This window comes from Gigantopelta aegis, chromosome 9, assembly GCF_016097555.1.
Source record: "Gigantopelta aegis isolate Gae_Host chromosome 9, Gae_host_genome, whole genome shotgun sequence".
In the NCBI taxonomy this organism is placed as follows: Eukaryota; Metazoa; Mollusca; class Gastropoda; order Neomphalida; family Peltospiridae; genus Gigantopelta; species Gigantopelta aegis.
In genome coordinates, this window is record NC_054707.1 from 84187834 (window position 1) to 84214306 (window position 26473).

Here is a 26473-nt window from a genome sequence, read left to right on the forward strand (position 1 = left end):
GAGAGTTGATTGGTCACGGTTGTTTGATCACGGTCAACTATAGTTCCTAATTGTGACACATGTTATGGTTCACATATTCACTTCTAGGAAATGGTGAAGAATTAAAACAACATGTATGTTTAATGGTAAGCCTTCTGGCTGTATTTTGCCCATGTTATTTTGTAATATTGTGCATCGACCTTTTGGGACATGGGTATATAGCACAAGTGACAGCCGGAGTGAATCGGTTAATGAACCACCTGTTCGGACCGGTACTACAGCCAGATGCGGTCATATAGCAAAAAACAGACGGAAATGTTCTCAATTTTGGAGTGAAAATAAATGCTAATATAATGTATGTTCGCAATGTTGTTAGTGCCAACGAGAACCCGTTCTATGGGCAATCTTCGCTTGAAGTTGGGCAGTTTAACATGGGTTTCAATGGCAGATGACATCTGTGTAATGAGACCATAATGTAAAACATGAAATTACTGTTTATCCCAAAATATATAAGTTTAGCAAGCCAAAATGAAAATGTACTAGTGTAGCATCCTTATAAAAGGTAATTACATCGATGTGGATTTCAGCCAAGTGAATGGGGGCCCTATTTGGGTAAATATTGCAAACATGACAATTTTATTTATTTTTATTTTTATTTTTATTTTTTAGGGGTGTGTGTGTCAAAATGTATATTATAGTGTTCCTACATATAATAAATAAATTGATCTGAGTGTCTAACACTGAGTTTCTCATTGTAAAAGGTCAAAATTCAAGGTCACAAGGTCAATATCCAAATTCACCCTAATTTCTGTGATTTTGTGCATAATGAATTTTTTCGAATGTACAGTCATAGTGACAAACAGTTTTGATGGTATTGTGAATATATAACACAGTATTCTACTGTGAAAGTAGAATTTGTATCTGCCATTAATAATATGTGGATCTTCATGCTGAAATATAGAGAGAAAAACAGGATTTCAACACTTCATTATGAAACAATTGTTGCCCATAGCAACAATTGATGGAAACTAATATTTTTAATGAACTAACTAGATAATTAGCTTCTTTGTATGTTCCCCATATCAGAACTACCAGCAAGGTCATACATTACCATATAGTGGCTGCTTGTTTGATGACCATCTATTGTGTGAATGACCAAGGAGTAGCAATGTGATATGAAGTTTTATTGGATGGTATGGTGCATCTATCTTTTGGTGTATTGGTTAGAGTTCATAAGTTACACGGCTCTAGTATAGCTTTTCATGGTGTAAATGACCCAAATTATCAAACTGACTTCAAACCAAGTTTGACAAAATCGGTCACTAGACTTTAAGGTCTTACTACACAGATCACTTCCGGGTGAGAGTTGATTGATCACGGTCCACTATAGTTCCAAATTGTGACACATGTTATGGTTCACATATTCACTTCTAGGAAATGGTGAAGAATTAAAACAATATGTATTTTACCCATGTTATTTTGTAATATTGTGTATCGACCTTTTGGGACATGGGTATATAGCGCAAGTGACAGCTGGAGTGAATCGGTTAATGAACCAACTGTTCGGACCGGTACTACTGCCAGATGCGGTCATATAGCAAAAAACTGAGACGGAAATGTTCTCAATTTTGGAGTGAAAATAAATGCTTATATAATGTATGTTCGCAATGGTGTATGTTGTTAGTGCCAACGAGAACCCGTTCTATGGGCAATCCTCGCTTGAAGTTGGGCAGTTTAACATGGGTTTCAATGGCAGATGACCTAAGAGAACTATTAAAATAAATACTAGATGGCAGACAACTATATCTGACAAATACCTAAAACATAATATTAAAAATAGCAAACTATATACACTTAATATTACTAAAATATCATCTGCCACACATACAACTTCACTTGAAATAATATCTGATATTTACGAAGTTTTAAAAGATATATGAGCTGTCACACGCGAAAACCTATAACTTATTAGTATGACGTCAGAAACCGAGTTAATGAGGCTCAAAGTTTGACGTCACATGTAAACGCGGAAGTAAAAGTTGACATGCTGTTTGCGTTGTTTGTTTTGAAGAATTTAGAAGATAATTTCTTTTTTACATGAAGATAATTTTGAAGTAAACTGTTACAAATATCTGTATGTACAATAGTGTTTGATTACTATTTTGTATGTACAGTAGTGTTTGGTTACTATTTTGTATTTTGTACCTGAGAACATTGGTCGAGATCGTTAGCAATACCATCAGTACTTTGATACACATTTACAAGCATAGGGTGAAGTCCTATATATCGATATGGTATGCAAGTATCACACGTGTTCATAACCTACATGATTATACATAACAAAGTTCAGCAACTATTCCAGAGTGGTAGACCCATGCAACCCGATACGATCCTAATTTGATGTTTGGTCCAACTTATAAATATTGTATACAATTTCAGGCCCGTAGCCCAGTTAAAAGTAATCTATCAAGATAAACCTTGGTTTATTTTCCTTTAAAATAGCTTAAAATATTAATACGTCTGATACAAATTCCCGAAAGCTGATTTTAATAGATGTTCTATGAAACGCGGCGCTTCTAATGATACCAAAATAAACACACCCAGACCAAGGTACTTGTAATTGTCACCGATAATATGGCACAAAGCAAGCATGACAGCAAATCGATTCATTAATAATAGTAATTTTTAGAATGTCAACAATTTAAATGCAACGAGCAACTTATACACATGTATACATGTATGCAGATATCATTTTAATTATTTATTTGCTTGTTTGTTCTTTTCTTTCGTTCTTTATTTCTTCATTTATAGATTTAAAAAAAAGAAAGTATTTTAATTTGTGGATGGTATTAAATGGTATACGTTCTACAAACAATAAAAAAATAAGAAGTAATAGTGATCAGACAGTTTGCAATTACTAATTATGGCTTATTTCAATAATATAACAAAATATATATGTTATGTATTGATACAATAATTATACCTATGGTTATGGGTACCTTTTCGTCAATAATCCAAATTTAAGAATAATAAATCTGGTTTTGGAAACTGATTCCGTCCCTGCAGTATACATACGTTTATAAATGTTTGAAATAATTTAATAATCCAAAATTATCCAGTCTTTCAGTGAATGAAATCGGTATGGTTGTAAAATAAAGTGCATAACTTCATGGTAGTAACATCATTTCATTATTTGTGTAGATTTGTGTAAATGTATTTGATTACTTTCAATTATCTTGTAATCGTAATCGTAATCGTGACATTCTAAAGTAATCGTAATCGTAATCGATTACTTTTGTCAAGTAATCGCCCCATCTCTAATATATATATATATATATATATATATATATATATATATATATATATATATAGAACCCCTTGCCAAACAATGATATGACGCGGTTACACTCGACCGGCCTCAGTGGCGCAGTGGTTAAGCCATCGGACTACAGGCTGGTAGGTACTGGGTTCGGATCCCAGTCGAGGCATGGGATTTTTAATCCAAATACCGACTCCAAACCCTGAGTGAGTGCTCCGCAAGGCTTAATGGGTAGGTGTAAACCACTTGCACCGACCAGTGATCCATAACTGGTTCAACAAAGGCCATGGTTTGTGCTATCCTGCCTGTGGGAAGCGCAAATAAAAGATCCCTTGCTGCCTGTCGAAAAAAGAGTAGCCTATGTGGCGACAGCGGGTTTCCTCTTCAAAAACAGTGTCAAAATGACCATATGTTTGACGTCCAATAGCCGATGATAAGATAAAAAATCAATGTGCTCTAGTGGCGTCGTTAAATAAAACAAACTTCTTCTTCTTCGGTTACACTCGAGAATAATACACGAACTTTTGTTGCGAAATATACGTTAACAAGTTGAATTAAGTTGTGGTATGCATGTAAAATGGCCTGGTCACAGAGCCACGACAAGAAACCGTTTGTTTTCAGTCGTACCAATGTATTTATAATAAATGATACATGGCAAACTTCTCACATCCCACAAACAGGATAGCATACACGACGTCCTTGGATGGATCATTGGTTGGGAAGGGAAATAATCAAACGGGCCCACTGAGGAGGATCGAACCTTCAGCAAATGAAACCTCAGACGGATGTTCTTGCTACATTATCCCGGTCATTTGGGGACAAGGACTTTTATATGTAAACTCCGATTTTTTTTTCATTTGAGCGGAACTCTCAATCCTGCATTGGGGGGATCGTCCGATTCCAATTTATTTCCTAAAATATATTTTTTCGTACGTATGAAATTATTTGAATACAAAATCCAGTTTGGGCTTCTTACAAGTATTAAGACGACCAGAAACGCATTGAATATACAGACACTGATATTCTAAATAAAAAACTATATTTAATATGTAAGTTTAATCGTAGAAATATTTTATTAGTCGGAAACGTCTTACAATGCAGCAAACTCAAGAATGTCCCTTTAAATAATCTTGCTTCGAATTTAAATAGCTGTACATGCAATACAGTTACAGTTCAGGACCCATATTCACAAAATATCGTAAGCCTAGTTTTACACGTAAACGTAAATCTACGACTGAAGAGCTATTCACGAAACAACGAAAACGTAAGTTACGTGTAAAGTTGGACGTAAATATAAGAGTGCCTCAGGTTGCAACTAACGCTGCACGTAAGTTGTGTACATATAATAAATCAAGTACGATCGCCGTTATTTACTATTATTTACGGAAACTAGCAGCATTTCCAATAAATGAAGCAGTTTGCTATGGCGAACGCCCACGGATTGAACATATTTTTGTTCGTGATCGAACGGATGTTTTCGACTTGGCCAATTTCTCCTGAGTTATCTTTTCCTTTTTAAGAAATGTCCTCAAATTCGTACCAAAACGCGGATCCCCACCAATACCAAAATGCCATGGTTCACTGTTCGCAATGTTATTGTTAGCAGACGACAAACAAAATTGCGTTTTGCGCATTTGTTATTTACCCGGTAGCCATCGTTTCTAATGTGTTTTTATTAATTACTCCGGTGAGAATGTTAAATCGTAGATTTACGTCCAACTAAGTTACGTTTACATTTACGACCATCTTTGAGAATAAGGTGCTTCTTGCACGTAAACGTAAATCTACGGCACACGTAAGTGCTAGTCGTAGACGTAAATTTACACTGTTTTGTGAATATGGGTCCTGGACCCATATTCACAAAATATCGTAAGTCTAGTTTTACACGTAAACGTAAATCTACGACTGAAGAGCTATTCACGAAACAACGAAAACGTAAGTTACGTGTAAAGTTGGACGTAAATATAAGAGTGCCTCAGGTTGCAACTAACGCTGCTCGTAAGTTGTGTACATATAATAAATCAAGCACGATCACCGTTATTTACTATTATTTACGGAAAATAGCAGTATTTCAAATAAATGAAGCAGTTTGCGATGGCGAACGCCCACGGATTGAATATATTTTTGTTCGTGATCGAACGAATGTTTTCGACTCGGCCAATTTCTCCTGAGTTATCTTTCCCTTTTTAAGAAATGTCCTCAAGTTCGTACCAAAACGCGAATAACCCACCAATACCAAAATGCCATGGTTCACTGTTCGCAATGTTATTGTTAGCAGACGACAAACAAAATTGCGTTTTGCGCATTTGTTATTTACCCGGTAGCCATCGTTTCTAATGTGTTTTTATTAATTACTCCAGTGAAAGTGCGCGTGTGTGTGTGTTTTACCACTGTTTTGCAGAGGGCTGTGGAAGATAAGCTTGTGCTAAACCTGTCGCCCTCATTACCCGACTTACTTTGTAGGCTAGGTCAGCTGACTGCAGTGCATGCGCCAACCAAATGGTTGGATCTAACCATAATTGAATTTGCGTTATGTAAATAGAAATTAATTTTCAGACACTGTGATTATGGCTACATTCGATCGCATAGACGGATATTAAAGCCCCGTTACTGGAACGTATAAACCACTAGCAGAAATCGATTAGTCAGAATGACACGCTTGCTATTACAGTTACGGTCTCTGGTTACCATATTATAACATCATGTACAAATATGAAATACAAGCTCAAATGCACTTTTAAAAAAATCGTGTATGTTCGCTATGAACGGAGATCGTCAAAAGTATACGCTCGATTCGTCGTCTGTGCCGCCATTGCTCGGCAAAGCACAAACGACAGCCTGTTGTCAGTTTCAGTTAACACGTGCGTTTGCCGATTTCAAATTATAGGGTTGTCTCAAAAACATGAAATGAGAAATCTTGCGCTGTACGAAGAACGTTCGGTTGAGGATATGGTACTAGAAGTTTTCGTTAAAACCGGTTTGGCGTATTATCGACAATCGTATCTTCCTATTTCAGAATTAATATTTTATAAAGTGTTAGTAGAACTTTCAAAGTTTAATTTGTATACTAGTAACACATTGATCATGTATATATTTCTTGAATAAAATATACTAAAGTATACAATGAACGTTTTCACTTCTTAATTTTACGTGTGTTAAAATCGACAAATTCAAATAAATATTCTTTCGTTTGGAAAGGGTAACGTTATTTTTTGTTTGTTTGTTGAACGACATCAGTGTTAGAGCATATTGATTTAATAATCATCTGCTATTGGATGTCAAACATTTGGTAATTTCGACATATAATCTTAGAGAGGAATCGGGTGCATGTGCAGGGGGAGGGTATTGGAGGTCTAAACCCTTATCTGCCCATGCTTACAAAAATTTAAATATATTTTCATGGGGAGCATGGCCCCATATAAACTTTCCTCAACACAGTCTATATCCCCAACCCCGCTGAAATCCCTGCACACGCGCCTTGGAAACCCACTACATTTAAAAAAAAAAATGTTTTAGCAAGGGATCGTTTATAGGCCCTATGTACCATCCCACAGACAGGATATCACACACCATGGCCTTTTATATATCCGCCGATGGGGATCGATCCTAGACTGACCGCGCATTTCCCAAACCCCTCCACCTTTTTAGGTCTAAGTAATGAATAAAAAATAACATATAGTCTTGAAAAATGTTACGTAAATCGAACACAACATCCTCTTCCTCTACCCCTAGAGCGTTACGTAATTATTAACACCCCCTTACATGTAATGCGTATGCCAACCGCTGGCTAGTGTCAAAATTTCAAGGCAAATCCCCCACCGACCCCTGGAAAGGTGTTGTTCCATATCTCTATGACTATAAATATGTCTTGAAGATATCAGACGACCCCTCAATCAAGACAGTGAAATTTGTTCAAAATCACGCGAGAAGCTCAGCGCCTGCGCAAATCACGTAAAGTCCCAGTTCTACTGGCGGGACGCTAAATGAAGAAAAACAAAGCTGGCCATTGCGTTTGTAGTTGACCTAGATACTGTAGATAGCGAGCATTGCGAAACTATAGCGATGTGGTGGACCTTTTCATTCATTCATCCATCCATCCATCCATCCATCATTCGTTCATTCATTCATTATTTTTATCATTCATTCATGAATTCATTCCCAACTCCAGAAACGCGAAATAAATCCAATGGTTCTCTCTTGCTGAAGGTGTAATTTATAAATAAAGAAGGAGAAGATGGCGGAGGAAGATGAGTCTGTGTCTTCTTCCCCATCAGTCTCCGAGAAAAAAGAAAGTCTGCTGCAGCGGATGTTAGCATCCATTGTCGAGGAAAGAACCAAAGTATTCTCAGGATCTGCGGGTACGTATGGGTACACATTTAAATATGAGAGCGAGTATGTACTAGCTTGGAAAAACATGATCATTTTAACATAGATGTGAGTTGTCACTGACAAAGTTGAAAGTTTCAACATTTGTGGGCGTGATAATAGTCAAATTTGGACATTAAATTAGACACCTTAAATTTCTATGCATAAAACTGAAATAAAAAATGATTACACACTAAAAGGTAAGTGGTTAAAAACAGCAAATAGAAGCAAACAATTCTTCAACATTTCAAGCGATAATACTAGGGACCGCGGACACTTTTTAAATATGACAAGAATGATATTGATTGTTTGCTATACTGAAGAAATACCTTTAAAAGAATTTAAAAAAAAAAAAAAAAAAAAAAAAAATTCAATTAGCCCTGACCCCCAAAATAAAGGTTCCATTAGACCAAATCAATTCCTATTGCTGATAATGTTAACGTTTACTAATAAAACTGATATAAGCAGCGTTTCAACACACCCAGGAAGTACAGCAATAGAAAGTGTGGCACCTCACATCTAATCTAGCTGCAAGAAAATGAGATTTAATTTATGTTTTTAATAGAAACCGTCATTTTTGCTGAAAATTGTAGTTCCATTTTTGGGGGTACCCAGCATTAGTTTCAACCTCTGGTATATACTGCATAACAACTGTATAACAAATAAAAGTGTATTTATTTATTGTCAATGGATAATAGTATTTGCACAAATAATCAATGTCACATATTACTACCAATCACACCCACAGCTGCTTTTACTCCGTAAATATTTGACGGTGCACGTCGAACTTTGACACGGTACTCTCTTCTTTGGTACTATGCAACCTAAAAAAATTGTAATCAGGGTAGGTAACTCCGTTTTGCCAAAAAAAATTAAAACCCAAAAAGTTTGGCACACTCAAAATTGTAGGAATGTATTCATTATTTTCAAATAAAATACCTTCAGTACCATTAATATAATCAGTATAATCGACTAATTGGTCATTATAATGCCCATCCACCCCCAAAAAGGGCCATTTTTGTTGCATAAGCATATATCATACAACATGTGGAATGTAATAAAACTCATTTGTGCATTACAAATTAACATTACCATCATCATCATTATCACAGCATTCAATTGTACAGAGTAAAGAGCATCAGTCTGCCATGGAAAAAGTGATATACAGGTCAATGGTCATATGTAAGAGGACAAAATGTGTACCATTAATGTTGTATCTCTGTCAAAATGTCAACTTGTGTGTATGTGTGTTATATGAGAGAGAGAAGAGAGACAGTGAAAGAGGGGGAGAGAGGAAAAGGAGGACAGAGCAAGAGAGATAACAGATGTATGTGTTAGGTTTTGGCAAATTGAGTTTCTTCATAATTACAAAATTTGGAATAATTAGAGGAATGTTTCATTGTTGTTTGTATGGCTGATTAGCCAGCCTGTCTTTGATTTTTTAAAAATAAGTTAGTGGCATGCTGTGTTATTGGGACAATTATATACACATTTAGTGCTGTCATTGTCAAAGGTGTGCAAACAGTGGTTTAATTGGTGAAATGAAAAGTTGTAGAATACATGGTTAGGATTTTAAAAAGGTTTTTTTACACATTAAGTATAATGTCAAAGTTGACCTTTTTACCTGGGTACCACTTTAATTGATTACAGCCAGTGCTCCACAACTGGTGTAACAAAGGCTGTGGTGTGTACTATCCTGTCGGTGGGATGGTGCATATAAACGATCCCTTGATGCTAATCGAAAAAGAGTAGTCCATGAAGTGGCGACAGCGGGTTTCCTCTCACAATATCTGTGTGGTTCTTAATCATATGTCTGATGCCATATAACCGTAAATAAAATGTGTTGAGTGTGTCATTAATAAAACATTTCCTTCCTTCCACTTTAATACTGATATTAATAGTTGATATTTTGACTTGACATTTTTTCCAGTGACACTTTGTCCTACATCCGTTAATTATAAAGATGGTGGTTATAGGGATTATTTTTATGTGATTCCCTAACAACAGATGTGTCAGGGCCACAATAAATGTATTCATAATAACAAATTGAAAATGTAAACAAATATCCGCCATCTTGGATTGTAGTAAACAGACAAACAGGAAGATGTTGTTAACGGGCGATCACAGTTATACAATAAATCAAAACATCTAAATTTTGTCATGTACTGCAAGAGTAATAAATTAAATTTAATTACCTCACAAAAATAAGTACTTGCAAGAACGACAACAACACTATTTTTCAATAATTAAATGCGATATCGCTACTTTTTCACTTTGCCACTGAATAAAACGTAAAGTGGCAAGTAACATGAGTTCTATATTTGTTATAAAGTTTTATCAATGTATTTTATACCTGTTACAAGTACTGGTATTCTTCCAATATTAAACAATAAATGTTTTATACAGACGTTAACTAACATGTGCTTTTCAAACCTTGCATTCGGCAATGGTGTAACGGATGTGAGTGGCGCTACCAGTCTTCCGGTGCGGTCTCTAATAATACCTACGATGTTGTCATGTCGGCCATTTTAATTATCATACAAAATAATACATTCCAAACGATACTCACCATTAACAAATATATTCCAAAGTGATGGCTCGCAACAGTTCACTGAATACTTCCTCTTTGTTGTATTTACTTCTCCACATGTATTCTGCAAGATGAAGGCCAAAATTCCCACGTGTGCAATGAGTACTTGGTAGTTGTCTTTTCACGTGCCACCATTTGTTTTCAATTAAGTTTGTACATGCCTTGGTTGTTGGATCTGAAGAATAAACATATAATTAATTATACATTATTAATTTTTATGTTATTCATGTAATTAATACAGGCACATAGAAATTCTTTTTGTTTTTGTTTTTTTAATTAGTTTTTTTTACACATACTATACTTACCTACGAAATTCTCCGAATGATTCACTGTTTCATGGATGTAATTTTGTTCCAATTCTCCAAATCGGGAATAAGACACTGGTCTGATATAATTTTAGTTTTTGGTTTTATGTATTTTACAATTAAACGTAATAATGTTTCTGCATTTCGTTTTTCCACTGGAATTAAGATCTTGTGTTTCACGACAAATTCCCCCAAAGACCCACTGTCCGTCTACTTGCCGACCCCGGTTGTATTTTCTTTTGCCGAATTTTGCTTCGTCTATTTCCACAGTACAACCTTCCCCGCCTATTATGTTTTTTCCACTTTTTTCAACTGATGCAGCACAGATTTCATGACAATAGTTGTAATAGTCAACAATAGTTTCAGATGAAGTTTTTTTCTCTCCTTTGATCTCTTCTTCGGGAATGGTTGTTTCTATTTGAGCAATTTCTACCGGATATTGCCTTGAAAAACAGTACAGAATTAACAAACTTCTTCTTATAGACAGGTTTGACGCCTCAAACCACGTACCTTTTCTTAAAGGCACCTGATTTTTACTTTTGTTTTTACAATTTTTTTTATTACACTGAAATCGATAATGTAAGTAATTATGATTTTTTCCATTTCACCAGTATTAATTTGTCTAAATCACATTTACAATTGGGGCATCTCACAATTTTTGGAAGAAGTTTTAAATTTTGGCAAAAGTTAATTGCTTCCTCCTCGGTTCTAACTTCACTACATAGTGTAAATAAATTGTAATACTTCAGTATAGGGGTATCAACACCATGGTCTATTGTAGCACTAACAGGTTCTTCGTTGTTGTTTTCTTCAGTAGTGTCAAACAGGTCAGCACTCTGGTCGAACGAACAAGATGGGGTGGGTTCGGTTTCGCTGCAAAACTTCTTTTGACCGCAGGGTATTTCAAAATCGCTACTTGAAGAAAATAAATTGTCACTAGAAGATTCCGGTAATGTTGTAGTACTTTTTAAATACTTATTAGGTGGTATGGCATCATCCTCATCATCACTGGATATATTTCGCTTGTTTCTATCATTACTCATTTTACAAATGTGGCAATTAATAGGGCGTGATATGGTTCTTTTATAGCTTAAAAAGCATGATTATCTCTACTATCATACAGTGGACTTTATATGTGAGGAATGTGTGCACAAACATATAATGAATACGCTGACAGTCAAGCTTTGGTCACTAATTGCACGTGCTTTCACATCCAATACCTGGGTGTTATACAGCAATCCGACTGGGATCCATAACGAAATCAATTTCATTACTTACGGAAAGTAGGTTTTACGGAAAATTACGAATAGCTATATATTGTCGGTATATTTCGGTATTTTCTGTAAAACCAGCGGAAGAATGACTAAAACAAATTAACTAATTTCATTAACTTACGTGTTTGGTCGAGTGCGTACAGTCATGGACTACGCTCCTGAAGGTCTGGTGTTCACGACGTCGTAATGTAAGGTAAGTGTTTATAAAAATACATAGTGTTAATTAGTGTACATGTCAATGTATGTGACTGTTTGTGATGGTATATGAATGTATGATATGTGAAAAGTAGACAACTGTTAAGGAAATAATAGTACATGGATTAATACAACAGAACACAACAATATTGTAAAATATATTTTATTAAATTTTTTTTTTATTATTTCTTTATTTCTTTATATCCCCCCAAAAAAACATGCCCCATTTTTTTTATGGAAGCCCCATAAAAATAAATCCCACTTTATATCGATGATAACCGGGGGGGGGGGGGGGGGGGGGGGGGTGCAGGAGGAAATCTTTCCAAGTAAACATCTAAGGTCCGTTTTTTAACATTTTGACGTCACATTTATTGGACCTCCGATGTTTACTGTATAAAGAAAACTTCCCGAGTTAGGTTTTATGCAGTTTGTCCAAATAGTAATCCTGCATTAATCCAATTTTCAGTTACGAACAAAATCACGAATATTCCCGCCAGCCGTTATAAGCACATTAAAAATGTGATTGAAAACTGTTGGCGGAATAGGATTACTTTTACAATTATTCATCTCAGGTTCACGATTTTCTTCCACAATATACGAAAATTAATGGAATATCACATTTAATAACAAAAATAATAATATACTCTTCAAAAGAAGAAACGCAAAACCACATTGTCGTAACATTTGGAGAATTGATTTAATTATTGAATGGTGAGTCCGATAATTACCAAATGTTGCAGAATTGTTCACAATTCACTCTAGTCCATTGTGAGTAAGTGATAGGACACACCACCAAGGTCAAGGTCATCTGGAGTCAATACCGGGTGTGGCCTCCGCGTGTGTTGACAACTGCCTGGCACCGCCTGCCCATTGAAGCAACCAGAGTATGGATGACGTCCCGGGGGATGGTGGCCCACTCGGCCTGCAAGGCTGCTGCCAGCTCGGGCAGGGTCTGGGGCTGTGGTTGTCGCTGTCGGAGGCGTCGGTCCAACTCGTCCCATAGAAGCTCAATTGGGTTCAAATCCGGTGATATCGATGGCCAAGGAAGGACATTAATGTTGTTGTTCTGTAGGAAAGCCGTTGTGAGAAGTGCTGTGTGAGGCCTGGCGTTGTCATGTTGGAACACTGCGTTGGCGTTGGCCATAACTGGAACGATGTGTGGCCGGAGGATCTGGTCAATGTAGCCCTGTGCATTCAGGTTGCCCTGCACGTGGACCAGGTCAGTTCTGCCAGTGTGTGAGATGGCTGCCCACACCATGACACTACCCCCGCTGAATCTGTCCACTTCCTGCATGCAGTTTGCCGCATAACGTTCACCACGACGCCTATACACGCGACATCTTCCATCATGACGTCGGAGCAGAAATGGGGACTCGTCACTGAACCACACCTGTCACCATCGCAGTTGAGGCCATTGTCGATGAATCTGGCACCACTGCAGTCGGAGTCAACGGTGTTGTGGTGTTAAGATGACACCTCGAACTGGACGTCTGGCACGAATTCCTACCTCACGTAGGCGGTTCCGTACGGTCTGGTCGGATATCCTGCGCAAACCTGGTATTGCTGCGGCTGTGGAGGTGGCAGTAGTCATTCGTTCCCGAAGGTGGCGTACCCGGATGTAGCGGTCCTGCCCGGGGGTAGTGACCCGTGGTCAACCGGATCTAGGGAGGTCACGTGTTGATCCATGTTGCTGGTAACGGTCCCACAGTCTGGAGATGGTGCTTGGGGACACATGGAATGCCCTGGCAACGGCCGTTCTGGATTCGCCTGCGTCTAGTCGGCCGATGGCATTGTTTCTCTGCGGTTCACTGAGACGTGGCATGTCCTGGATTGTCAACTGTCGGCCAGATACAGAGGCCAGGCAAGCGAACACCCTGCACTTTTATACTGTCAGTGTTCATGTTGCACGTGCAGACAACGCACGTGCAGTGGTGACATGGTTTGCACGTGGCTGCGTTTTTGCGAATATTCACATTTGAAACTTTATTTTACAGTAGCTGCGTTTTATCGAATGTAACCGTGGGAATGTGTTTGGGACATGCAATGACCTTATATTCACAAAGCATGAACCGGTAGGAAACATAAAATCGGAGTTATAACCCATTTGTACCCTTTTGCGTTTCTTTTTTTGAAGAGTATATAAAATGAATAATAATAAATAAATTAATTAATTAATATTTAAAAAAAAATCAATTAATAAATAATAAATTAATAATATTAATAATAAAAACTAAACAATATCATAAAATTAATTAATACTTAATTGATAAATAATAAAATAACAATAAATAAATTATGATTTAATAATAATAATAATAAATTAATTAATTAATTAAATTATTAACTGAATAAAAATGTGCTTTTTTCATTTATAAATGTTTCCTTCACACACACAAAAAAAGAGAAAAACCTTTGAAACACATGTAACCAATGACCTATAATAATATTTAAAAAAAGTCTAAAGGAAATAATAAATTTTAAAAAAGTAAATAAGTGAAAGCCTTAAAATAAGGACCTGTACTGCCAATAATAATTTTTTTTTATAATAATAAAAAATAATATCCCCCCCCAGAACCCCCCCCCCCCCACCCCAACAACCTTTAATGGCATAAATATTAATAATGCATATAATGCAACCCACACAAAGCACATATATAGAAACAAAAATAACAAAATGAATAATCAGTTCCATTCAGTTCCGAAATATTTCTTTTTATTGGCTGTACGTAAAATGTTTGATACGAATAATTGTCGTTCCGCCATATTTTCGCTTTCCAGACGGTTTGTCCACTGGACGATTTGTCCACGGATAATTCGGACAATCCGTCCACTCGATGACTGCATTTTTTTCAAAAATCTTAATAGTTATTTCTTTGACATTGTAATTATTTTTTAACATTATTTTGTGGTATACTATAACCAAAAAAGTAAACTAGAGTTAGAATTCAACATTAATATCCAGTTTTTATTAACTGTTTGTATTCATTATCATGCAGACGATTCGTCCACTCGCTCGTACATTATCTCACATGTCACGATGTGGTAAATAGGTAATGCAAGCCTCCGCGTCGGAAAACTTTATTACCCCCCCCCACCCCATGTCATGTTCTCCTTCAATGGCGTAAATTCTATCCACTGTACCCTCCCTCGTCACATGTTATCCCCATATGCCTAATAACCTCGAAATAAAATTAAAAACTCGTCTTCAATTCCAATTTAATTAAATGTACTTTAAAAAACAATTCAACAAAATAGCAAATGTCATTCAAAAGTTAACATATTTGACATTAGTGTAAATGAACAAGCGAATGTTTTTGGTCAATTAAATCAGTGTAGAATCAATGAATGGTATTTCGTCATTGTTAACTGCACAAATCACTGTAGGAGATTATCCATTCAAATATCACTGGAAGAGAAACGTCCAACAGTCAGCCGACTAATGAATGGATAATCTCGCAACAGCACGAATCAATTCTTTGGCAGTAATTTCGTCATTGGTGTAGCATCTCCAAATGGCAAAGACTTCTCCCTGCTGGGTCCTATGCTTCAGCCGTTGCATCCGTCCAACTCTTCCATCGCTCACTCGTTCCATCGTCATATTCACCAGCTTGGCTTCTCGGAGAAGCAGGCACCAGCAGGTAAAATTGTATCCCGTCTCGTGTTGCTCTGACGTTAATTCGCCGATGCCAACCTTCAGTGTTGTTGTTTGTTCTAATCTGAAAGTGAATAACAAAATAAGAGAGAATGTAAATACAGTCTGGTTGTCCAGCATAAAACAGCGTAAAAAATTATAAGAAACAAAACACAACTAACAGAATTACAAGTTTTAGGTGGTGTGGTCATGTTTTCTGTACAATACATTATACTAAAACGTACGTTTACATGTACCAACATTTTCATGATGTCAACGATAAATTTTTATGCTGTTATTATCATTTCAAAATTGGTTTAAACATACATGTTATACATCAAGATGGCTAGAACAATATTACAATAAAGATAATACGGATAGTTGGGGGAATAGAAGAGAGGAGTGTGTAGAAAAAACAAAGAATAAATAGCAAACAATTACAATGGTTAAATGGTTAAATGATCTCGAAACGCTTACTATTAATAAAAAAATTCTGAACAGATTTAAATGTAGAGATGTTTTCTTGGACACTTAAATTTGAATCTCCAAATAGCAAAGTATGACACTTGAGATTATAATAGTTCAGTAAATGGGTATTGCGAGCTGCAACATATATTGGGCAAAAACATAGAAAATTTTCTGCATCTTCAACTGGATGGCCACAAATACAAGAAGGGGTATCTGTCACATGTCGTACAAATTTATGACCATTCAAATCACTGGTACCCAAACGGAGTCGGCTATTTAGGATCTGTTGCCATCTATCACCTTCATAATTCAATACTTACTGGCATTCCAAATATGGACCAGTTGTCCACCTTCCACACGGTGCTTCGAAGCCATGTTCTTCAAACATATGCCATGACGTTCAACACTTTTGGCGGTATGTTGTTTATACTGCATAGTCTTTCGAACTGACTTTCTATGTCATCCGCTGGCAGGTATGGGAGGCATAGCATCTGTTTAAGAAATTTGTGTACACTGCCCCTTTCGTTGTAAGATTTCTCAAGCCCTTCTTGGCGTATTCTTTTGAATACAGCTTGTGTTCAGTGGAATAGGCATCCCTAAGAAAAGTAAAGTAAAGTATTAACTATTATTCAGTTTATTTACTTTGAAAAGTAAAATTATGCAATTTATATAGTAGTAGACTACAATAATTATTTTAACCTGATGACAACCATATGTAAAACAACTGCAAAAACAACGAAAGTAAAGTATAATTTTAATCGATTTTTAATAGAACTTTTATGACATACTTTTATTTCCACCTGAGGTAGAATTGTGCGTATCGCAGCCCATGTTGCCGCTTCAAAGTCTGAGACAATCCTTTGGAGGTCCATTTTTTCCAATAGGGCACTGAAGACCTATAAATTATGAGAAATATGAATTAGAAATTCGTTCGTGAATGAAAAAAAAATGATAATGTCGTGTAACTAAATACGTTGTACTTTAGGTTTAAAATAACTAATTTAACAAGCAAGGGATGCTGTCAATATTTTAAACCCTTTTATGCTTACCTGTAAATAGTCAACGGTCTGTCGCCTTGGAAGACTAAAGATTATCTTTATTGAGCATATTGTACTAAAAACATTCTACGACATGTAACACACAGGTAGTTAGTGGTGCAGCTTTGAAATAAGGCGTGTTGTTTTAGACGCTACTGGATCCAACTTGGTGAAAAAAGTTTAAGCAGTAATGAGCCTGCATTGCTAATTACTTCACAATATCACAATAGAGGACACCTGTACACTTAATTGGTAAAGCAAACAGAAACGAAACAAGTTGAAATGGAAGGGCTAAAGATTATCTGTACTGGGCATATTGTACTAAAAACATCCTACGACATGTAGCGTGAAAGGCGTACATTATAGAAACAAATAATAACTGAATAAATAGAAAAGCCAAAGAATTATGTCTGCAGAGCATTGTTACAAAAACATCTACCAAGCGTAATCTAATACAATAGAATTTATTTTCACCTTTGTAAATTTATTACACAGCAAAAAAACATTCGGGGTAAAATATATATAATAATTTATTTTGCCCCCACGTACATGTAGTACACATTATTTAGTCCGTGGACGAAATGTACTGGGGAAATGAAAACCCAGTGGATGAATCATCCGGAACTGATTTTTTGTAGTGGACGAATCGTCTCGAGTTCCTCAGTGGACAAATTTTCAGTGGACGAATTGACTGCATTCCATATTTTAATTCCGCATTTTCGATGTGCCAGGATAAAAATAACTTTTAAATGTGAAAATGTGTCATCTTCAAACATCTAATCCTGGAAAGGTTACCAAAGGTATTGTAATTAAAGTTTTAGTCTAAAATTTATTAAAATATGTGGTTGTATGTGTTGAGGCACTTAAATAAAGCACATATGCCTGATTTTATTAAATCGTGATTGCAAATGGAAAATTCGATCCAAATTTCAATGGATAAATGTTACGGCACAGCAATAAACATCACAATAATAAATATCGTGCCGGAGACGTTTATATTGATGAACTAGGTTATGAGATTCCACGATTGAATGTTAGACGGAGAAATTGCAGCATTTTAGAAACATAACTGCCCTCTTTCAAGCAAACATATAATTAATTAAGATTACCGATTAACCTTGACTGCATGTGCAAGATATGTCAACGTTAATCTGGTGAAGGCATTACACCTGTAGCAGTCAAATTGCAAGCCTGCGCAAAATTAAAAATTTGCATAACCTGAAAAGGTGTTATGCCAAAAGATTTTGCATAACCTATTTTGGTTTGCATACCCGTAACCTGATTTTTTTCTTTATAATTAAAAAAAAAGACAAAAAAATTATTTAATTTTGAGAAACAAGAGAGTGGCAATGGTAAGTAAAAAGTATATGCACATACAAATGTTTAAGAGATTTAAAAATAATAATGATTAGGACTATTGTAATAAATTACCAAAACATAGTGAATGTCAGGCGTGACCTTTTATATAAAACACATCATCATGTGTGCATAACTACGTGTGAATAAATAAGATTTCATCTCAAGGCAATCAATGTCGTTCGTGTGGTTTTAGTGTTTACACGAACGATTTTCTTCAGTAGTTTTGAATATTAGAATCTAAGATGATCGATTTTCGTAGCTTTTCTTCTATCATAAATAGGAAAATACAGTTTTTGTGCACAAAAACTAACTTAAAAGCTACCAGGCGAAAATAAAAATTAGATTTGTTTGTCCTAACCCGACCGACCCATGAAAATTGACCCGTGTCAAAATCTTTTTTGATCTCTTGGGGAAGAATTTTTGTTGTTGTTAATATTTAACCAATTTTAATGTAGGATTGAACAAGTATAATATTGATCAGTAGATGATATTTGTCAAACATTTTAAAACCTCAATATAATTTAATAAACATTTATTAACGTGAGTTTGGATTCATTGGAAATGAGAAATTCTGTAAAATGCTATTCATAGTAACGAGAACACGATTTTGCCGCAACGGTGGCAAGAGATCTGGCGCACCACGGTGCATGTTCGTAATGCAAGGTACATACTCTTGTGACAGGCAAAATGGCCTTCAAACTAAATCAATCTAATGGTAGCAGCCTGGTTAGAACATTACCATCAAGCACATATGATGTACACTAAGGTCAGGGATTTCCCACTACACACAGTTTTCCAAAACATGATACTAGCCAATACACGTTTGTTTGGGTTTTCTGATGAGTGATTACAGCTTTTGTCAAATTTTATACACTGCAATTTATTTTTCTTCAACCTGCTAAACAAAATTTGAAATAATTAAGTCATAGGAAATCCCGAATGATTTTATGTGTGTAGTATATTACATTTAAAACATGTTTGAGGTAAGATATTGTTTAAAAAATCAAGAAAAAAGTAGGATACATGTTTATTTTGTTGGGGAAAGGTGAGATGGAACTCTTGTTATGGCTGAAACTCAGGACAGTCCCTTTAATTTCCAAACAGCATAATATGATTTTGTGCACGTAGCAAAATGCTCAAAAGGGAACGTGCAACTATAATACTTATATTTTCAAGACTTCTAAACACAGCGGTGCAGACTTTGTATCGATTGCGATGCCGATTTCAAACGGTTACATTGTATCTTTCTTACACCGGCATTGTAGGCTTATTTTCTTCCAAAAACAGTGATATTGTTTTAATACATTTTATGACGAACGATTACAGCTTTTGCACGAACGATCCATCGTTTATGTTGATATTGGTTTTGCATAACCGACAGATGAACGACAAAATCGTACGTGCCAAATTTGATGCCCTGGGATACTGATACTGTCACTGTCATTATCATTGACACTGTCATCATCATCACTGTCCGATTCGGAATTACAGTTAATAATAGGGTCACTGTGACTCTGGTTTACCCTGGTTGCTGATCCAGTTTGAGATTGTAATAACCATCACAATATCACCATTTTTGATTGGATAAATTCGGCTATAACGCCATCTAACAACCAATGGGAATGCACCTATTTCGCAAGACATTTTTACAAACGTAACTGGTTATGTTACGCGCTATGAAAAAGCACTGCATCGGGAACAAGAATAATGTTTTGTACTCGCGATAAAAATATGTTGGTATGGTGCCGGAACTAATCATTCAGTAAATTTTACATGAACGGTAAATTGGTTATGCCAAATAAAATGACATAACCGATGCACAAACGAAACGGTCATTCGTACAATTTGTGCAGGCCTGAACTGAACGAAACTGAGGTAAAAATAATGACTACCATCACGTTTTTCCACCCTAATCGTGTATTGTAATATATTCGAGCTTATGGAGACCAAGAAATACTTACTTTGAAACAAACTTCACTTTGAATTAAAGGAAAAAAGTCTGACTGGGTTTTAGAAGGACTTTAAAATGCATGGTTATTGTTATCTGCCGTTATTGGAGGGAAATAAAACAAGGAACAGTCTTGTATGTGGAAAAGAATCGGTGAAGTCATTTCTCGTTCCATAATAAATACAAAAAAACCCATAAAACTAAAAATGAATTCTCGTTCAATAATAAATACAAAAAACCCCATAAAACTAAAAATGAATGAGAAATGACTTCACCGATCCTTTTCCACATACAAGACTGTTCCTTGTTTTATTTCCCTCCAATAAGGGCAGATAACAATAACCGCACATTTTAAAGAAAACCCACACAGACTTTGTTCCTTTAATTCAAAGTGAAGATCGTTTCAAAGTAAGTATTTCTTGGTCTCCCTAAGCTCAAAATAGATCCCAATACACGATTAGGATGGGAAAACATGATGGTAGTTGTTAGTTTGACCTTAATTTTGTTCCGAGCAAAATTACCGAAAAGTACACAGATGTGTGTTGTTACAAAAGTAATATTTCAAAGGGAAGCCACTTAATTTCATGTCTGCCCATCGTCACTTACATTAATTTAGGGATGCATTAATTTCAGGATTTACAGTATTTAGTTCACATTAAAAAAGATGAAAAAATTTAACTATTGCCCAATTTTATATGTCATTAAAAATTAAAATCATAGATTCGTTATATTGTTTCAAAACAAAAATGAATGTCCTGTTATCGACCTTATTATTATATACTAAGCAGCTAAGTGTAGCCATAGTACACGCAGGGGATATCACATGACTCGTGTCATACATAGTCTATATTTGCGGAACAAGTTCATATATTTTTAGAGGTAGGTTGGTGATTTGTTTTGGGAGGAGGGTGTGGTGTGGTGAATTGAGCACATGAACTGGGTTGAGTTGACCAAGCACTGATGAGTTGGTAGGGGCACCTTCCCTCACCAGTAATGCTTTGTAAGGCATGCATATTCGTACAGTGTTACATAATTGCTGAATGTCTCCTGAACTGGTCAGGAAACATTTTGTTTTAAAATGTTGATTAGCAACATTTGCTGTCAGTTTTAAAATTGATCAGTAACTACATGTACTAGTTAATATTAGATAATTGTGTAGCGAATTGCTATATGATGCTGAACAAATGTTCACTGCTGGTACACATAATCTGGGTGACATAATCAGCCAAAGAGCCAGTGCACCACGGCTGGTATATCAAAGGCTGTGGTATGTGCTATCCTGTCTGTGGGATGGTGCATATAAAAGATCCCTTGCTACTAATGGAAAAAATGTAGCGGATTTCCTCTCTAAGACAATATGTCAGAATTACCAAATGTTTGAAATCCAATAACTGATGATTAATATTAGTGTTCTCTAGTGGTGTTGTTAAACAAAACAAACATTAACAGCTGGACACTGGTATGTTACAGAGATCAGGTAACTGCTCTCCTGGGCAAAGACAGCTGCTAATCAGTAAAAGTATCTTCTTTATTGAAACCAACAACATAAACAAATTAAAAACCCATCTTATACATCATATAAAATGGACCACTGTGTTTTGAAATTTCAGATAGTGGGTTTGAGTTGGTGACAGTCAAGCAGTTTTGGACGAGTCTCTTCTCTCAGTATTTCCTCGATGGCAGCTGTTCGCCTGATGACAGCAGAGATGACATGCTGTTTTACGTCAGGAAAACAGTGGAACCAAAATCAAAACAGAAATTCTTACAGGTAAACATACAAGTATTGCACTCACATGGACTTAATCAGTTTCTACTAGTCAGGAACCCCCCTCCCCGTCATTTACCTAGAATAAAAATAGAGGTGTCACATGGTGGCAAGCTGTGGGTTCTGAAACAGCAAAGCACCAAGAAGACAATTTGGGAATGGAGATTGAAAAATGCCAGGAAATTATGTCCTATAATCAGAACATCAGAACTTGGACCCGAAGATTATGTACTTGTAAAACAATGGCATGATTTCAAAATACTACTCTGTTATGTCTTGATGAGTATCTTGTAAAACAATGGCATGATTTCAAAATACTACTCTGTTAAGTCTTGATGAGTATCTTGTTTTTATCTTACTAGTATTTCTACAGACAGAACTTGAAGTATGACTTTTGTTTCTTTAAAATATTTCTGTAATGTTTTGTGTATTGCCTTCACGCTAGATGTCTTAAAACATTGAAATTTACTCTGCAGCTACAGGCTATATGACACGCACAGAGACACACATCCCAATTCTTTTTTACACAAAAGTTAAATAACATTCGCACTCTTTTTGTTTGTTTGGTTTTTTCTTCTTTTTTGTTTTACACAAAAACTAAATAACATTGCTAAATTGCATGTCAATGATAATGACTAAACAGACAGGTGATCAATTTTCATAATCATGCAGTTGCCATTTAAACTATTGGATAATCATTTTTACAAAACAACCTTTTATTTTTGAATGCAGTTTATCTGGTGCAGCAGGAAATACACAAAAATTATGGTACACATTTATTTTTGTTCTGAATCCTGTGGTCAACAGTAGGCTACTTATCAGCAACTGTTTTCATGTGACCGGCCTCGGTGGCGTCATGGTTAGGCCATGGGTCAACAGGCTGGTAGGTACTGGGTTTGGATCCCAGTCGAGGCATGGGATTTTTAATCCAGATACCGACTCCAACCCCTGAGTGAGTGCTCCGCAAGGCTCAATGGGTAGGTGTAAACCACTTGCACCGACCAGTGATCCATAACTGGTTCAACAAAGGCCATGGTTTGTGCTATCCTGCCTGTGGGAAGTGCAAATAAAAGATTCCTTGCTGCTAATCGGAAAGAGTAGCCCATGAAGTGGCGACAGCAGGTTTCCTTTCAAAATACGTGTGGTCCTTAACCATGTCTGACTCCATATAACCGTAAATAAAATGTGTTGAGTGCATCGTTAAATAAAACATTTCTTTCTTTTCTTTCTGTTTTCACGTAACCTTGATGATGGTAGGTTATGTTTCTTGCTAATGGGTAAAATGCTACTTGAAACAGTCAGTTCTGTGAATCTGGATGGCTGTGTTTTACTTAAGTTAAAGTACTATAGAGCAGTAATATCCAGTGTTCTTGCTGGGTGAAAATTAAAGGAGGGCGGCTGCGCAGCACCACACCCTTCAAAAAAAATAAAATGAAAAGCAAAAAAAAGCAAAAAGAAAAAAAGAAAAAAAAGAAAAGGGGGGGGGGGGGAGGGGAGAGCCATGGTGGTTACCATGTTGTTGTGTGTTGATAGAGTTTGTGGAAAGACATACTCCTTATTTTGCCTACAAAAAAGTTTATACGAAATACAAGCAGACTTGTCTTTTAATTGAACCAAAGATGTTATCGGTCTGATATTCACGGGCAGTTCTGGTTTTGCTGAACCGATCAAAGTTTTAATATTATTTTAATAAAAATTTCAAGATCTATGAAAAACAAAAAAGATGTCATTGTTTGTGTGATCCCCTAATGTCAGATTTAATTTTTTTTATTTCCATCTTCATCAAATGAATCAATCGCTGTGATAAAATAATATCGCCAACTGATAAAAAGTAGTTTAGTTTTTGCAATGGCGGTGTATATATTATTTGCCTCCCAAGATGAATGATTTTAATGCTAAACACTACCACTTCCGTTGATTTTATAAGCTGTGATATCCCCCGAAAATTAAAAGTTTACAATATGTTATAAGAACTGCTGAATAAACAGAATGACAGAAATGACAGAAAGTAAAAATCATCAGTTACAAACAATTATATCTGCAACTGAAGACAAAATATCAGACGACAGTTAGTGGAAACAAAAGATAGAGTGACCGTTCTGATCACGTGACAAATTTGGCGCCAAATAAGTGGGGGGTTTTCATTCGGAGACTTCCGAATCCATAAAAAATAAAAATGTTTTCATTGCTCAAATAAAATATAACTTTTATTGTGTGTATTAAACATACAAATGGATACAGGTATGGGACAAAATAGAGGCTGTTAAAAATACTATTAAATTTTGTTACGGTAACTGTTGTAAATGTTTCGTCAATTGCTTTTTCGTGCACAACGCAGCTTGTTTCCTTTGACGTCCAGTGTGCAGACTGATCGTTGTGTTTTTTTATATGTGGAAAAAAGTGTGCATTTGGAAATAGTGGAGACAGGTGCTAGAAAATATAGTAGGGTGCTGGAAAATAAAGAGGGGCGCAGAAAAATAAAGGAGGGCGGAAAACGTGAAAGGAGGGCGGCAAAATGCAATAGTGGGGCGGGCCGGCCCGCTTAAATGGAGCAGTGAGAACACTGAATATGTATTTTTTCTTTATGTCTTGTTTTTGTTTTTTTACAGACCGAGATTGAGGTATATCGCAGAGATTCAAAGAAACTTCCGCCACTGGAAGACGCGTCCATTGATTGGGAGGAGACGGTTTATCTGAATATTATCTTACACCAGGTGACTCTTCTAATGCAGTGGTAATGCGAGATCAGTCTGGAATCGATCCCCATTTTTGGGCCCATTGGGCTATTTCTCTTTCCAGCCAGTGCACATGGCTGGTATATCAAAGGCCATGGTATGTGCTATCCTGTTTGTGGGATGGAGCATATAAAAGATCCTTTGCTACCAATTGAAAAATGTAGCAGGTCTTCTCTCTAAGACTATACGTCAAAAGTACCAAATGTCTGACATCTACATGTAATAGTTGATGGTTAATAAATCAATGTTTTCTAGTGGTGTTGTAAAACAACACCAAACTATAACTGTTGTATCTGACTGAAATCAGTGGTGTGTTCATGAGGAGAGAGCTCAGTGTTCGTTTGACTGGTTTCCATCCGGTCGGATCCCGGCAGTCATGCAACATGAGGCACAAAAACTGAGCCTTGGTCTCATGAACAGGCCCAATCTACTCTCCGTCTCTTCATCCCATCTCTCCAGTCTTTCTTTCTCTCTCTCTCTCTGTTTTTCTTTGACTCTATCTATGTGTATGTGACTCTCTCTCTGTGTTTTTCTTTCACTCTATCTATGTGTGTGTGACTCTCTCGCTCTGTTTTTCTTTCACTCTATCTATGTGTGTGTGACTCTTTCTCTCTCTCTCTGTGTTTTTCTTTCACTTTGTCTATGTGTGTGTGACTCTCTCTCTGTTTTTCTTTCACTCTATCTATGTGTGTGACTCTCTCTCTCTGTTTTTCTTTCACTTTGTCTGTGTGTGTGACTCTCTCACTCTGTTTTTCTTTCACTCTATCTATGTGTGTGACTCTCTTGCTCTGTTTTTCTTTCACTTTGTCTATGTGTGTGTGACTCTCTCTCTCTGTTTTTCTTTCACTCTATGTGTGTGTGACTCTCTCTCTCTGTTTTTCTTTTACTTTGTCTATGTGTGTGTGACTCTCTCTCTCTCTCTCTCTCTCTCTATCTGTTTTTCTTTCACTTTGTCTATGTGTGTGTGACTCTCGCTCTCTCTGTTTTTCTTTCAACATATCTATGTGTGTGTGACTCTCTCGCTCTCTGTTTTTCTTTCACTCTATCTGTGTGTGTGACTCTGTTTTTCTTTCACTCTATCTATGTGTGTGTGACTCTCTCTCTCTGTTTTTCTTTCACTCTATGTGTGTGTGACTCTCTCTCTCTGGGTTTTTTTCACTCTATCTATGTGTGTGTGACTCTCTCTCTCTCTCTCTGTGTTTTTCTTTCACTTTGTCTATGTGTGTGTGACTCTCTCTGTTTTTCTTTCACTCTATCTATGTGTGTGACTCTCTCTCTCTGTGTTTTTCTTTCACTTTGTCTGTGTGTGTGACTCCTCTCTCTGTTTTTCTTTCACTCTATCTATGTGTGTGTGACTCTCTCTCTCTCTGTTTTTCTTTCACTTTGTCTATGTGTGTGTGACTCTCTCTCTCTCTCTCTCTGTTTTTCTTTCACTCTATCTATGTGTGTGTGACTCTCTCTCTCTGTTTTTCTTTCACTTTGTCTGTGTGTGTGTGACTCTCT

The 26473-nt window shown here is 36.3% G+C and overlaps 1 protein-coding gene across 1 annotated transcript in view; it reads left to right on the plus strand.

Moving 5' to 3' along the window:
* The first annotated feature begins 7536 nt into the window (after positions 1-7536).
* The window catches only part of LOC121380543 (uncharacterized protein KIAA0930 homolog), a 42222-nt gene continuing 23285 nt past the window's right edge, over positions 7537-26473 (plus strand). Inside the window, exons 1-3 of the mRNA XM_041509397.1 lie at positions 7537-7656; positions 22081-22238; positions 24845-24949. Of these exons, the coding sequence (XP_041365331.1) occupies positions 7605-7656; positions 22081-22238; positions 24845-24949 (315 nt within the window). The 5' untranslated portion in view covers positions 7537-7604. The remainder of the gene's footprint in view (positions 7657-22080; positions 22239-24844; positions 24950-26473) is intronic.